The sequence below is a fragment of the Vigna umbellata genome, chromosome 1 (genome assembly GCF_029865625.1).
Source record: "Vigna umbellata cultivar VRB3 chromosome 1, Vumbellata_1.0, whole genome shotgun sequence".
NCBI lineage: Eukaryota > Viridiplantae > Streptophyta > Magnoliopsida > Fabales > Fabaceae > Vigna > Vigna umbellata.
The window spans coordinates 8312982-8329308 of NC_142165.1; the positions used below are offsets into that span (position 1 = coordinate 8312982).

At 34.1% G+C, this 16327-nt stretch overlaps 3 protein-coding genes across 12 annotated transcripts; 1 reads left to right on the forward strand and 2 right to left on the reverse strand.

Annotated features, from left to right (window-relative positions):
* The first annotated feature begins 1996 nt into the window (after positions 1-1996).
* On the forward strand, positions 1997-6644 carry DAR2 (DA1-related protein 2). Of its 8 annotated transcripts, none has more exons than XM_088093281.1 (12): positions 1997-2356; positions 2702-2856; positions 3803-3890; positions 3969-4083; positions 4477-4615; positions 4717-4800; positions 5002-5121; positions 5219-5431; positions 5506-5568; positions 5651-5766; positions 5967-6025; positions 6104-6644. In XM_088093281.1, the coding sequence occupies exons 1-12, from the start codon at positions 2308-2310 to the stop codon at positions 6424-6426; spliced, it is 1524 nt and encodes a 507-aa protein (XP_087949407.1). In that variant the 5' UTR covers positions 1997-2307; the 3' UTR covers positions 6427-6644. The 8 variants fall into 8 exon arrangements, with proteins under 8 accessions (XP_087949407.1, XP_047182249.1, XP_047182248.1 ...); XM_047326293.2 differs by having other exon boundaries at positions 2009-2356; positions 3960-4083; positions 4492-4615; XM_047326292.2 differs by having other exon boundaries at positions 2293-2356; positions 3960-4083.
* Positions 6645-7434: 790 nt separating this feature from the next.
* Positions 7435-11524, reverse strand: LOC124848569 (uncharacterized). 3 transcript variants are annotated; one of them, XR_007029701.2, is made up of 8 exons: positions 10892-11524; positions 10619-10795; positions 10333-10482; positions 9755-9856; positions 9596-9666; positions 9418-9485; positions 8768-9084; positions 7752-7890 (listed from the first exon to the last, which is right to left on the reverse strand). XR_007029701.2 is itself a non-coding variant. In XM_047326277.2 (7 exons), exons 1-7 carry the CDS (start codon positions 11060-11062, stop codon positions 7652-7654), a joined length of 978 nt encoding a protein of 325 aa, XP_047182233.1. In that variant the 5' UTR covers positions 11063-11521; the 3' UTR covers positions 7435-7651. The 3 variants fall into 3 exon arrangements, 2 of the variants coding, with proteins under 2 accessions (XP_047182233.1, XP_047182235.1); XM_047326277.2 differs by lacking the exon at positions 8768-9084 and having other exon boundaries at positions 7435-7890; positions 10892-11521; XM_047326279.2 differs by having other exon boundaries at positions 7747-9084.
* A 2563-nt stretch (positions 11525-14087) lies between these two features.
* On the reverse strand, positions 14088-16096 carry LOC124848578 (ras-related protein Rab11C-like). The gene is made up of 2 exons (XM_047326295.2): positions 15745-16096; positions 14088-14774 (listed from the first exon to the last, which is right to left on the reverse strand). Exons 1-2 carry the CDS (start codon positions 15907-15909, stop codon positions 14289-14291), a joined length of 651 nt encoding a protein of 216 aa, XP_047182251.1. The 5' UTR covers positions 15910-16096; the 3' UTR covers positions 14088-14288.
* Positions 16097-16327: the final 231 nt, after the last annotated feature.

Genomic DNA, 16327 nt, shown 5'->3' on the forward strand with positions numbered 1-16327 from the left:
AAATAGAAGACAAAGAGAACAAAAGTGTTTGCTTTGGTAGAAGGAATAAAAGGATGGCTATTTATATTCGCAGGCTATGAATGGGATTTGAAAAAAGAAGATAAAAGTGAGTCAAGTTGCGATTAAGTGATCTGTCAAGAACCATTACCATATTACTGGATTATCTGCAAATGATTTAAGGAAACAATACTCCTAATAAATTTTCATAAGAAACTTGAGGTTTCTAATATATATATATATACATAAGAGGATAACATAGAAAGGGAATAAAAGGTTCTTTGACACTTATACATGATAAAATGATCATTAAAAAAATAAACTTTTATATTCATAAAAAAGAAAAGAAAAGTAGTGAATAATAGTATGAAATAAAAATAAAAAAAGATTTAGAATATAAAAATATTATTCAACAATAAAAAATGGTTTATTTTCATGTTAGACCTAAGTCCAAAATGCTAAAACATTTTTTAAAGGAGGAACCTTCCATATTCATTATTAATCGATTGAAATAATTTGTTCAATGTTAACTTTTACTTTTAACATGTTAGATAAGCATTTCCAATGGCATCAAAATTTGTTTTGTAATCATATTACTGATATATTTATTGATTTTAAACTATTATTTTTAGTAGGAAAATTTGGAAAGCCTCTTTAATCACATTTGGTGAATTCTTCATTCTCATTCATAATGTTTTAATGACATTATATTAATATATTTTCTTTCAAGAGCTATAAATATTCAAACACGAAAAGGCGACCTGTTTTCTTTCATAGGAAATGTACATTTTTATGAACAAAATTAGTGTATTGCTTTGAATTTCATACGAACTTTTTATCTTCGGGTGTTGCTCCCTCCACCTCCACAGCCTTCTCCCTCCACCTCCCCAATTATCTTTAATTCCAATTATATCCTTAAAATTAAAATTTTTTATTTTTATTTTTTTTTATTTTAATATTTAAATATAAACTAATATAAATATACATTATTAAAATACATTAAAAAGATATTCAAAAATAATAAATCAAAATATTAAAATATCTAATAAAATAATAACAGAAACATAAAATTAAAACAAAATTTAAACGGATGACATCCTTCAACGGATGTCAACATCCGTTTAAGATCCGTTTCGCCTTAAACGGATGTTGACATCCGTTGAAGGATGTCATCCGTTTAGGCTTCGTTTTCATTTTACGTTTTAGGGTTAAAGGATTATTGGAAAGATTATTGGAAGGATTATTGGAAGGGTTTAGGGTTTTGGGTTTAGGATTATTGGAAGGATTATGACTACGTACCTGGAGAGGAACCACGACAAACACATTACACCACAAACGCACTGCACCACGTACTGCACCGAAAGCAAGAGGAAGATTGCTTGATAATTCTTTTCACGATCACTGAGTTTTGCAGAAAAATATTTTACTCATACAAGGAACTACGTAGGTTATCAGTGAAATATGTTATAAATGAGTAAAATTAAAAAACAATAATTCTAAAAATAAAATTTTACTGAGGGGCAAAATAATAAAGGGGAGGTGGAGGGAGAAGGTTGTGGTGGTGGAGGGAGCAACACCCTTTATCTTCTTATACATTTTTGTTATAATTAACTTTACCAAGAAGAAGCACAAGTAAAAATAAAATATATTATTCCTCTACAGTTTTAAACTGATATAACCACACTTTAAAAAACCGTTAACAAAAATCAGGCGTTTCAACGCTCTTCTAAACAGACAATTGGATCACTGTCACAGTACTTAAACAGACATGTTGTTGAATCAAAATTTGAAAACATGAACAGTTACATTGAAAACAACATAGGTTCCTAAAGTTGACAGTTACTAACTATCCTGAAAACTTTGAAACTGTCTTTCTGTCTGTCCTTTTAATACCTTCTGAATTCAAACCACTGAGACAACAAACAGAAATTTTTTCAACACACACACACTCCTCTAACTCAACTCCATGCGTGCAAATACAGCATTGCCTTTCCTTTTCTTGTTCTCTCTCTCTCTCTCTCTCTCTCTCTCTCTCTCTCTCTCTCTCTCTAAATCCTCTTTGATTCTCTCTGCAATCCACCCCTTACTTAATATTCTCCTCATCAGCAGATTCCCTCCTCGCCCACCCCACAACCCATCTTTCTGCCTTTCTCTTCATTGCTTTCCAAGCCAAGAATCTCTTTGATTCCTCTCTTCATCTTTCTCTTTTTCAACCACTATTAACTCTTCTCTCACGCCCCTTCTTCTCCATCTCTCTGTCATTTTCATTTCCCTCATCTTCTCTCTCACAACATTGCTTTTTTTCTCCTTATGGCTCCCTCTTCAGATGTCAACCATCTTTCTCATCCATGCATATACGGTATCATCACCCTTTTCTCTCTCTCTCTTTCACTACTATTCAGCAAAATCTGAGCTTCGTCACCACCATCTATTCAAAACGGTTGCTTTACAGATATTTGCGTGAAAGAAAAAAAAAAGGATTTTGCAGAGGCGTGAACCACCCCAGAAGCTGTTATTTGAACTTAACTTTTTCTATTGATTTTACTAAATGGGTGTTCTCAAAGTTTCGGAATTTACTTTTCACGTGGTTCCAATAAGTTATCTAGACCATGGTGCTTTTTTTTTTTTATTTAGAGCTTGAATTTTCACTTCTTCTGGTTCTTACTAAGCTTGATATACATGGTGGAATTTTGGTGGGATGCAGGGGATTATATTTCTCCTCGCTCAGAGAGAAAGTCTGGTTTCATGAAATGGCTCAGTAAACTTTTCAGAGGTGGGTCCAATAGAGGAAGGGGTGGTCGTCATCTGCATGAGCCAGCAGAGGAAAGCATAGTTTGGGGAGCTCCATCAAGAGCGTTGGTAAAATGAAGCACTGCCTTTTAGTTTTCTTCAATTATGTCTACTGTTATTGACTTTGTCATATATATTACTATGATGCACCCAGAGTATAAAGGATCTTTCCCGTGTCCTTCACCTAGACGACTAAGTTTGTAAACTTTATAGTAATTATTTTGAAAATTATGAATAAAATATTTGCATTGGGTGTCAGCATAAAATCTTTACAGTAACAAACAAGCATAAAATCTTTACATGAAAGTTAACTCTACTATTATTGCTTTGCCTAAATTAAAAATGCAATTAGCCAATGAATGTAGTATACAAGGTGATCTTATACGTCATCAACCATAGCTTAGTCAAAAGCATTAGAAGCTTTGCTATTTTTTTTTCGAATCTCAGAGTATTTCTTTTGAATTTTGCAATGCACATTTTTTTTAACCAAAGATTTGGTCCCACAATGTTAATTGTTGGAAACAAGGGTAATAAATGAGAGAAATAAACAACGCTAAGAAGTATTTGTTTTGGTGCATTTGTAAATCTTATATAAGCTTTCTTATATAGCAAAGTGAAGAACATCATCTCACAATACTAAACAATGTCGGACTAAAAATACACTACAAAAATTTAATCAAACTACACAAAAAAACTAACATTAAGTTGGTGATTTAATTTTAGATATTGCATTGTTATGTAGTTATGTGAATCTGATTTCTTATTGCAATGATGGTGCACATTTAAGAGCAGAACCTTTTCATTAACTTCATTTCATGTTTGTAATCTGTCAATCTTGCTTCATTGCATATATAGTTATATTATATCTGTTATCTTGTTTGTGCAACAGCAAATTATGCCATATGCATTGTCCTACATCAACATCAAAAAATGTATAATTAGTTTGGATTTACTTAGTGTCACAAATATAATTGAGGATATGCTGTTTGAATAATACTCCTGATGTAATGATCAGGATGATCGTGCTAGAGCTCAGAAGGAGAAAGAAGATCTAGGGCATGCAATGGCACTTTCTTCAGCCGAAGATTTAAAGAGACCAAATGGTTGGTATTTGATTTTCAAAAAGGTATTTGTTATAGAAATGTTTGGTATTAATCTTGTGTTTCCATTAGCCCATCAAGGATATAGTTGGGGAGAAGACACTGAAGATGATTACTCAAAGGCACCTATGGATACCCTTAGTTCATCAGCACACCCTCCATTTGCCCCTACACCATTTTATCCCCACGAATATAGGTAAAATCCCTCCCAAAGCTATAAGAAATAACTTCTTTCTCTTATTCCTCATGCTCAGAAGCCAAGATATTTTGACACTGTGTGTGCATGAATGTCACTTTACATTATGTGATAATTTTATTGGCTCCATATTTTCATGTTTACCAAGTAACAACAATTCTATGAAGAGATATAGGGCTTCACATGACCACATCATCAGTATATGAATAAATGATGGTCCTGCAGCATCATTTCTTACTTGTTTCTGGGAATCAAGTTGCAGAAGGAATCAGAATCTGTTCCTTCTAAACAAATTTCAAAAGAGAAAAAGAAACTTGCAGCATGTGCAGATTTTGGGGGGATAGAGTTCTATGGCAATGTCTAAGCAAAAAGAAATTAACTGATAATGTGTAGTTTGTCATTGAACAGAAGAATATGTGGTGGCTGCAACCAAGAGATAATGTATGGAAATTGTTTGGGGTGCATGGATACGTATTTTCACCCAAATTGCTTTCGCTGTCATTCATGTCGCTACCCCATTACTGAGCGTGAGGTAGTTTTATTATCCTCTTTGATATTCTTAGGAGATGATGAGATCACCACTTTTCTTCTTGATTCATCTCTTACTTGTTTTCTTTTCTGTTTTGATCGTAGTTTTCCTTGTCAGGGAAGCATCCATATCATAAATCCTGCTTTAAAGAATTGACTCATCCAAAATGTGAAGTTTGCTTCCAATTTGTAAGATTGGTTTGCCTTTGCTTATTCAAACTGTCATGCTTTTTTAATTCTTTTCTCTGTTTAAGGTTATCAAAATTTCAGTTTGTTTCATGTACCTTAGATTTTTTTGACCTCTGGTTCATCTTTTTAACCTATCACTTTGCAGTTAATAAAGAGCTATATTAACAGAAGAGTTTTTTTTTTTTTTTTTAAAAATTCCAGATTCCCATAAATGCAGCTGGCTTGATTGAGTACAGATGCCACCCCTTTTGGTCCCAAAAGTATTGTCCATCTCATGAATATGATAATACAGCTCGTTGCTGTAGTTGTGAAAGATTGGAGGTACTAATTTAAGTACTCACCCAATTTGATGATTCGGATATTTAGAACAAGTAGTTTTCTGAAGTTATTTTTTGCTACTGTTGTATTTTCCTTGAAGCCTCTGAACATAAAATACTATAGACTAGAAGATGGACGAAGCTTGTGTTTAGAGTGCATGGAATCTGCTATAATGGACACTGGTGATTGCCAGCCTCTTTACCATTCTATCAGAGATTACTATGAAGGAATGCAGATGAGAATAGATCAACAAATTCCCATGCTTCTAGTTGAGAGAGAAGCACTTAATGAAGCTATTGTAGGAGAGAAAAATGTAAGGAACATCCCTTCTTTGTTTTAGTGAAATAACTGCTAGTCCACCTTCTCTCACTCTATGGTTTTTTCCAGGGTTTTCTACACTTACCAGAAACAAGGGGTTTGTGCCTCTCAGAGGAGCAGACTGTGACCAGTGTAAGATATTAAAAGTTTTTACTTCTTGTTTTGGAAGAATGTGGAATCCATAGTGAATGAGATTACTATATGTTTGTTTCAGATACATAGAAGGCCAAGAATTGGAGGCTATCGACTGATAGGGATGAGAACTCAACCTCAAAAACTGATTAGAAAATGTGAAGTTACAGCAATTCTTGTTCTATATGGTCTTCCTAGGTAAACTAGTGGACAATGGAAACTTTGCTTTTTGTCCCCTTCAAATTAGAGCTGATTGATTCCCTTTTGAATATAATTGTGAGTTCAGATGTTTTTCCAATACTCATAAGACAAAGTACCGATGACAGACTATAATGTTACTTCTTATTGATGATGTTCAAACTTCATTAAAGGAGTTCTCGTACCTTAATGACATGCAGGTTACTCACTGGCGCTATACTTGCCCATGAGTTGATGCATGGCTGGCTACGCCTTAAAGGTATTATTATATTTTAATGTTTATGGTATTAAACAATGTCAGCATTATCTCATGCATTCATCTTGAACAACCAAGTAGGTTACCGAAACCTTAACCCTGAAGTAGAGGAAGGCATTTGTCAGGTTCTTTCTTATATGTGGCTTGAGTCAGAAGTAATGCCTAGCTTTCAAAGCATGCCATCAACATCCACAGCTTCTGCTTCTTCTTCTTCCTCCTCCTCAAAGAAGGGTGCAAAGTCTCATGTTGAAAATAAATTGGGTGAGTTTTTCAAGAACCAGATTGCCAATGATTCTTCCCCTGCTTATGGTGGTGGCTTTAGAGCTGCTAATGAAGCTGTTAATAAATATGGTTTGCGTAGAACACTTGACCATATTCATTTGACTGGATTTTTTCCAGTGTAACAAGAACGCAAGTTCTCAGTGTATGGATATAAGTCTTTGTTTTTCATTTTCTTTGGTTCCATTCCACAAATGGAGGACCAGGACCGATTCAAAGTGAGATTGGACAACTTCTGCTATTTGTATCCTATGAGGATGTCCAAGTCTAATTTGACCAAAAAAATAAACGCATTACAAGTTCCTATTCAACAACTGTTTATTTTCCTTGACCAAAAAAATAAGGATCTATTATTTTTTATGCATTTAGCAACTATTTAGTAAATAGAGTTGGCAAAGCTGGGCAGTGTTGCTTTTACAAATATTCTAGGAAAAACATGCCTCCCTCATATTAGAATTCTAGCTTAATAGCAAATGAATTTCTTCAATCATCCAGTAGAAATGACTTCGAATGTTGACCTATCATTTTGAAAACAATATTTGCAGAAAATTACAACTTCAATAATATGAGAATGACCCTATGACAACTTTAAATGACATTGTATATATGATTCTCTTAGCGCATGAGGTAAAACAATGGCCCCAGTTCATCTCATTAATCGATAAAAATAAAGGAAAAATACTTTTACATTTAGGGGCAAAATTAAGAATTAGAAGCACTTTTCATCAACGACCATTTGTCATTGAACAAAATCAATTCTATACGAAGTTGAGAACAACCTCTACATATCTCTTAATTTCTCCCCTGAATTGAAAAGTGACTTTTAAACTAAAATAATATCAACATACTCAACATTTAAGTTTGTCAGAATCCATTTTTCGTATAAAATGACTCCCATCTTAGAAGCATAAAATCCTATTATGAGAACATGACTGGCTTTTGTAGCATGATTCTCCCTGTTCTTATCAAACTTGAATTCTGAAAAAGTTATTTTTAATTCGAGTTTTAAGATAAAAAAAAAAAAAATCGGGTCATTAGCAACCAGCTGCAGTCTTGCAGACTTATAGATATTGCTCATTTCACTTCCCGTTTTTCTTTAGCGCTAAAGACAAAGCAGACCACGGGAGAAGCCATGACGATAAAATCTTAATATTAAATGTTATGCAAGTTTCTGTACATGCAAAAAAATGTATCCCCAAGGGAGCATTACAAAATTTCCCATGTCGAGGACTCGTGAAATAAAATGAACTACAATTGTTAAATCGTAAATGTAACTCAACCCTTTTGCATGGGTAAATAACTTTATCCATTTACTTCTTGCATATCAGACCCCAGTGTTGATGGGTGTAGTTATCCGGTAGCAATATCTGATAAAAGCATCTTCAACGTTTCGTAAGTCATAAAACAAATACCTACACCTGGCACCACCTTGTAGTATTCCGGCAAAATTCCTCTGTAAAGACCACGCACGCCTTCTGTCTGGATTATATGCCTAAAAACACCACAGAGGCCTGTTGTATAAACACGGGCTCGCCCACCAGCCCCCTCAAGTTGCTTCCTCCGCCTCACAAGATCCAAGGGAAACGTTGCTGCATATAGAATAACAGATGAATTGAACTATACCCATTCTAGTAACCAGCAACTCGATTTTATATCAGATCGTTAATGTTTGGGACAAGACATTGCATTATCAAAAGTGGTATGATGATTAATCAACTGAAGTGCAAATTAATTCCAAAGCAAGAAATGAAATCAAAATAAACTACATTTGAAGTCAATAACCAGTGAACTGTAAGAAAAAATGGGAGTTTCTTATTGTAGTGATCCTGTATCTCTGACAAAGTTGCAAAACCTGCAGTTAAACTTTATAGGATAATCTAAAGAATAACCAAGATGAACATAGAATTTGTGATCATTTGACATCAAGAAACTATGGATGCACAAGTCCATCATAACATGGTAATAGCTGCAGTATTTAACAAATCCAAACACGCAAAAGCATGAACGGTAAAATTGGCTTCAAGTAGTAATAGTCTAAGTAAAATACAGCCTTACCTGAACATACAATGGCTGCAGCAGAAGGGCAGACAACCTTTATTGACAGAGTTGATAAAAGGACACTACTAAAGTTCATGCATGAATATTTTGGATGCATGTGGTTAGTCTCTATCTAAATAATACTTGACACAATTATCCATCTCCCAATCAGTAATATTTGGTTTTGGTCCCCTGTTTAACAGTAGTTCTTTGTGGACAATTCCATTTATCAAAAATACTTTCTCATAAATAATTAATTTTATTAATTTGGTACCACAATTTCCACCGTTCAGAATTTTAGAATATGCTGAAAGCAATACTACTAAAGCTGTAAAACCAGATTCTTCAGAAACACATCAACAAGGTCTGAAGAGGATTCCGGTACCCAGCCATACATCAGGTGAAGGTAGCCTTAAGTGAGAAGCATACCTCAAAGAGGACAGCTCTCACATTTGGTAACTGAGGAAATCATATAGGTTCATCCAAGCAATGCCACCCCATGATGAAATCCACTGCAAAGCTTGGGGAGACATGTCATAGAACAAACCTTGGGAAGATGATTACTTGAGCAAGATCTTTAGACAATAATGAAGTTAGAGAAAGACAAAAAAAGGGTCTTTTTAACGTCTTCCTTACTATATATTGTCATATGCCCCAGATAAAATAACAACTCCAACCTGGTCTCTGGTTCTAGGGGTCAATCTGGTTAGATACTTGGTGCAGTTCCTGCACCAAACTCTCTTTCTCTGCATCAAAAAGCATAATAAACCACTACAGACATTAACTTCTTTGATGTTCTTGGGTGGAGCAAATTCAATAGTTTGACTAAAGGATTCTTAACTGTAATTGAACATTTGATACAACAAAACTAAGTTGAGTGCCCTAATGCCACACAGAGATGTAGGAAAAAGGTAATATACCAAAAGAATGTGCATAACCCCATTTGGAAGGAACATCAAAAAGCAAATTATCAATACTACTTGTCTGACAAGGAACACCAAAAGTTCACGTTATAAAAAAAAACTTATGAGAAGGAATGCCAAGTATGTAATTTACAATTCCGCCCTTTAACTGCTCACCTGTTGATGATGCAATGCCTGAAAGACTACCGCATGCCAGACTAACAGCAACAGGAGAATCATTGGATCTGATATGTATTAATAAAGAAATATTAATATAAGAAAAAAGGTGATTATACATAAAATAGAGGGAATATGGGTTACATCAAACTGCTGAATTAATTTGTGGATCGATTACCTATTTGACTGCCAAAAAGATCTCAGGGATTCATATACAGAGAAGCTGATAGCTATACTTGGCCCTACAGTCTGCATTAGCACCAGAAACATGTAGCTATTTAGTCGCAAAATAATATAGTCTTCGAGTAATGATGTTAAATTGATCATAACACCATACCAAGAGTGTAGTTCCAAGTCCCTTATAAAGTCCAAGTATCCCCTCTTCCTTGCTAATTGTGTGTAAAGCATGCCAGATACCTCTGTAATAGGTAAAATTTGTCTGCAAAAAATTTAACAATCCTAATGGTTCAGAATTAAACTTAAAATATAAATGCAAGTATCTTTAACCAGTCACTATGCATGAACAGTTCATCAAATTTAAGTAGACATCTCTAGCTGATAATCTATTTCAAAATAAGACAATTTCATGGTCAGGGTCATCAGCATGCGAGGTTCAGAGCGTATAGGCCAAAGATCACCTAGAAAAAATAGTACAAAAACAAAAACTGCAACAACAAATGTCTTATCCACTAGGTGAAGTCAGTTATACAGGTTGTACAACTAAGCCCAAAGAAGACTAATGCAACTACTTATAATAGGAATGGGTAAAAATTAAATTCAACTGAATGAAAACTTGGTCACATATATCATTGAACAACAGTACTCATCAAAACTAGAAAAAAGATGGGGGCCAAACGCACAAGGGAAAAAGGGCTACCCGAACACCTAACAAAAATGAAAGACATGTGACATTACCTGCGCAGCTAGCCGCGTTCTTACAAGGTCCAAGGGATAAGTAGATGTAGCAGCAGTAATTCCTGCCATGCCACCGCTGACAAAATGCACACAAAGGTCTGCACTAACATTATCTGTATGACTTTGCAGTCCCGTAGCCTTCTTTAGCAACTGATCATACAACGTACCAGTAAACACAATTCAATCCAAGGACAATCAAGTACTCATCATAAACACAAATGTGTTACTTCTCAACAACATAATCAAATGAAAGTAAATATCCACATCGCAGCACCTATCACCTTACCTTCTTGTAGTGCTCGTAAGTATAAAAGTTAACCGAAGAATAAGGTAACCGGTGAGCAATGGTCACCAGATTCCCTTTCCAGAAAGCCCTAAACCCTTCTTCATGGATAATCCGTGAAGCCTCATTCCATATACTGGCCTTTCTCAAAGTCACAACGTTGGAATGCATTCCCTGAACCTGAAAACAATTTACAAAAAATTCTACTTAAAAACCAAAAACGCAGATTTTATTGTTTTATTTTTAAAAGTTAATATGAAATTAAAAAATTGGAACCTGAAAGAGGATGGTGAGTCTCGCAAGCGGCGCCGTACATGTCTTACTTAAGGCGCCAGCGACTCCTCCGGCGAGAAGTTGCGAAACAGTTCCAATCTGCTTTGGCGGCGGCTGCACAAATTTCCGTACACCACCGTCCACCGCGACGCCAACCCTAGCTTCCATTTGCATCTCCTGGTTCCGATTTTCACTTTTCTATTCCCTCCCACCCCTTTCTCTAACCAAAATTAAACCTCAACCTATCTTCACTACCTCAAGAATATGAAGGGCTTGCAATTGTAACTATGCATCGAGCATTTATTCTCTTCACTTTCTTCACTCTGCGCAAAATCAAACGACTACGCGTTCTTCTTCTTCTTCCCCGCCCTTCTCAGGTCGGCGACGTCGTTTTTTGCGAACCAGATTAACCAAAACGGTGACGTATCAGCATGGAGAGTTCACGGGAAAAGATAAAAAGCAGTGTGGATTTTAGGCGGTGCGGTGAGCTGCAAGGTGATTCTGTGTTTCGCGTCGATGATTTGAAAGGAACGGTGATATCTGGATGGTTTTTTTGAGTTTAAAAGAGATTTAGTGTGTAAGCAGATACAGGGGACCAATTCCACTGGCGAATATGAAAGGGGAATATGCTGTTGCCTGAAATTTAAGTTGAGAAGGCACATTAGGCAGCTGTAAGATATCAAGCTTAGGGCTACGTCGGTTAAACCAAGCCTCCAATCAAACAGTGACACGTGTCACGTAAACAAAATTCCTTTATTTTTTTTTTTTAAATTTCACCTGTAATTAAATGAAAAGAAAAACCACTTTTATGACTCAATTTGCTAGGTTTTGAAAATGATAATGAAAATAAATTGTATGAACATTTATTTATGTAATTTTTTCCAACTTGAACAGTAGTCATACCAATCTACCACACTTACAATGTTAGACACATGGTTGATTTTCGTGGACAAAATATTTGACTTATTAAACATAACAAAACAATAATACTATTATTTTCTTAGGGTAGAACGGTGACAACAAAACAACTTAGGTCTAAGTTGCAATTTTCCCTATGTTACACGGGGAAGAATTTTCGATTCTAATTAGAGGAAAGTGGTTAGGAAATATAAGAAATATTTGTAGCAATTGTTGATGTGAAATTTCAAATTTTCAAAAGTTTAAAGTCATACAAAATGATATTTAATTCTAAAATTAAGATTCTAGAACTCGTATCAATTCTCAATTGTATGAATGATAATAATAATATAATAATAATCATTCTTTAATATATTTGTTGTGATTTATACGGTCAGATAAAGATGTCTGATATATTTTATGAGTATATAGAAGGCGGAATTTACTGATTCTGTATGGTATTTTTTCACTAAAAAAATTAATTGATTATTTTAGTACAAGTTGTTGTAGGTTTAAATATATTTTGTCTAATGAGCAATTCAGGTCACATATTTTAAAATATAAATATTTCATTTTATTATTTTAAAATTTTTGTAATTTAGTCTACCTGCGTTCTTACATTTTAATTAATTAAATAATTTATAGTGTTCTAAATGAATATGTTATGATTCGTTTAAATAAAAACAAACAGCTAAAAACATATACACAATTAAAATTTGAACATTATTTTTTCTTGTTATAAAAGAATTTCCTACTGTGTAAATTATATGAAGTATAGATAGAATACATTTAAGAAATGATTATCTGTGATTTTTTGTGGGTGACCAAAAAGAACCATTATGAAAGGGTCGTTGACATAAATAGCTGCATGGCTTATACACCACATTTCAATGGTGATGATTCACCAAGTTTGGTGGTGATAGAATTTGGTTATGATAATTATTATGCATTATTTCCACGTGCTATATATAGTTCCCATACTCCCATGTCTACTGATAATTGGTTGAAGGAAAAGAACAATACCCACGAGTCTCAATCTTTGATCTCGAGGTTCTTGGTTGGAACAGGATTTTCACATGCTCCAATTGCAGCCTGTCTTACTTTATGGTTCACTTCCAATGCTTGAGTTTGAGCATGCTGTCCTCAAGCATGGCACTGCTATTTTCATCCAATATTTTTCTTTTCTTTTTCACCCAAAATAGTGTTGAAAGAGGCTCTTACCAGATGGAAAAATGAAATTGAAATAGAAACACTTTGGACTGATATTTAAGTATTTGCATATCAGAAAGCAATTTCATTGCTTGTAAATTGAATATGGCAGTGGTGATTGGTGAAGTTATATTTACCAAACAGTGAATTCCTGACCAAATTCTAGTAATATTTGGCTGATCTGTAATCAATGAACAATACTTGATATCATTCTTTGCCTGTTCTGATTCTACAACATATATGTCCATTAATTGGAGTATGTTTTGTTGAGACCTTTTGATTGAGATTGATCATTATTTTTAGGGTTAAATATATTTTTCATCTTTTAACTTTAAAATTAGAATTAATTCATTTTTAAAATTTATAGTCTAATTTAATAATTCAATTTTAGAATTATATGAATTTAATTTTTTTAACCAAATTTTATTAAATTTATTTAACGCTTCAAATATATTTATTTATTAATATTAAAATCAAAAATAATTCATGATGTCATGAAACACGATAGAAACTTCAAATAAACTTAATAAAATTTGATTAAAAGAACTAAATTTATACATTTCAAAAATTGGAAGATTAAATTGAATTAAGCTTATAAGAGAGACTAATTTTAATTTTCATATTAAAAGTTAAGCAAAAAACATATTTAATTCTTATTTTTATTAACTTTAAAAAATTAATCCCTTTAATATGGAAAAAACTATTGTCTAAATGTAATATCCCCGCAACTCAATGGTTAATAATACTTTTGGTTTGAGTTTTTAAGCTGAAAAGGTGGTGTAACTTCAGAGTTAACATGTGATTTTCAACGTTAATGACAGAATTGTTAAGTTCCACCTTGAACCAAGCATGGTAAGTGGAGAGTTTACGTGTGATTTTAGTATTATAATTGTGTTGAGAACTAACAAAATATACATGGTTTATAGGACTATATTAAACTATTACTCTAAATACAGTTATACATATGCAATTAAGCTATGATTTTATTATGAATGAAACATACACCAGAAAGAATAGGAGCAACTTTACAATATTAAAGACTAAACCTAAGATCCTAACTCCTAATGGTATATATGCATTTCAAGAATCAGCAAACGCCAAAGCAAAGAACATGAATTGTTAAAACGTCATATTCATTTTCAATCGAGATTGTTGAAGACTATAGATCATCATCCTCCCACATCTTACACAGAATCAAAAACAGACCTGACAAAAGGTCTAGCAACTATTCCTCATGTGTTTTTGAATAACATTTTTTAAAAAACCTTACTTTTCCCTCTCTTTTTCTACATTACTAGTTAGAGCAACAACTTCTGGTGGCGGTATTACCTTGCATATTGGAGACATTTATGGTAGTTCCTTGGGGAAGGCCAGAAGAGGCAGTGGCCTGTTGTGCTGCCAGTGCCTTTTTACTCATGATTTTATATATATCAAACAGAATGGTTTGGAATGCCTTCTCCACATTGTATGCCTCCAATGCTGAAGTTTCTAGAAAGGACAAACCTTCCTTCTCGGCCAAACGTTGAGCATCATCAGTAGGGATTGCTCTCAGATGATTCAGATCAGATTTGTTTCCAGCCATCATGATAACAATGTTGGAGTCTGCATGGTCCCTTAGTTCACGGAGCCACCTCTGCACATTCTCAAATGTTTGTCTCTTGGTTATGTCATATACCAACAAGGCACCAACAGCTCCTCTATAGTAGGCACTGGTGATTGCTCTGTACCTCTCTTGCCCTGCAGTGTCCCATATTTGTGCCTTTACTGTCTTTCCCTCCACCTGTACAAACATGTTTTTTCAAGGGAGTGATTAATCAACTCTTCATGCAGATGACAAAGGAAATATATGTTTATAGCATTGGATATTCAATTCCTTTCTTTTCCTCACATGGGAATATCATCAAACATGTAAGAGGAATCATAAAAAATGAATCTTGTTAGCTTAATCTGTTGACAGTTGACATTTCTACGGGTCTTATCAGCCCTCAAACCTCATGCAGATCACTCTTATCATACACAGCTCATTTTATTGTTCTTTGGCAACAAATTTTGCATAAGTACTAAGTAATTTCATTTCAGTTCTTTTTCGTGTAAAATCTTATGTGTTCTTAGATGGGATCTATACAAGAATGGCAGTGACTCAAGTCTTTTTCATTGATAAGAGTATATTGGATGAGTTTCAATTTGCAAATACTATTAACTGTTGGAGAAAATACATACTATAATATGCAGTTCTTCAAATTCCTATTCAAATGAAAAGTATGAATACTGTTAAGAAATGCACTCCACCTACTTGCTTAAACTTCATGAACAGAGCCTCCTTTATCAAGGCTTGGATTATTGTCATTTATTCTTCTGAGTACAGACTAAATTTCACATTAAGGTCAAAATGAATCATGCCACACCACAAGTACCGTGATTCGTGATATAAATAATGAAATAGACTTTTTCATGGATTCACCCTATTAGAATGGATTGTTAGCATTTTCTCCGAGAAGAGAGAAAGTTCCCAAGACATTGTGAAAGACCGACCAGTTTATAGATGACTCCATTATGATTTTATGGATTAGTGCAACAAGTTGAAAACACAACATTTATCGTATAATAAACCTTCAAAGATTACATAGTTTTCTGTCATGGTCAAGAACCATTCTTTCATTAAAGTTTTTCTCAATGAAAAAAAGAATGTCATCATCCAAAAATAAAATTGAATAAGAAAGCATGCATATGGTATGTGTAAATGAAGGAACCTGCAATGTTCTGGTTGCGAATTCAACCCCAATGGTAGACTTAGATTCCAAGCAGAACTCGTTTCGCGTAAACCTGGAAAGGATGTTAGACTTGCCAACCCCGGAGTCTCCGATCAAAACGATCTTGAAGAGGTAGTCATATTCATGATCCACTTTGTACGCCATGCAAAAGAATGGAACGAAAAATCAAACTGGGGGAAATAAATTGTTAGTTAGAGGATTCAAGATTCAAACTTTGGTGAAGAGGAGTGAGGAACAAGGAGAGAGAACGAGGGAGAAGGAAGAGGCACATTGCAAGGCCAACAACGCTACCCCAACCAAAATTAACGGACGACAAACAAACCAACTTTCAATAGGACTTTATGAACTCCCGCAAAATCGGAATGTGGTTTTCAGTAATTAATTATTTAATTATTTTTTTAATAATACTAATAATAATAAAAATTAACTATTCATTTTCAAATTTGCATCTTGAGGTTGCAATACCACCAACATCACCGAATAAGAATAGTTTTTAATCGAAGGAGTTAATTTATTTTTAAAAGTATGGGTTAAATATGTTTTTAGTCCCTAAACTATTGGC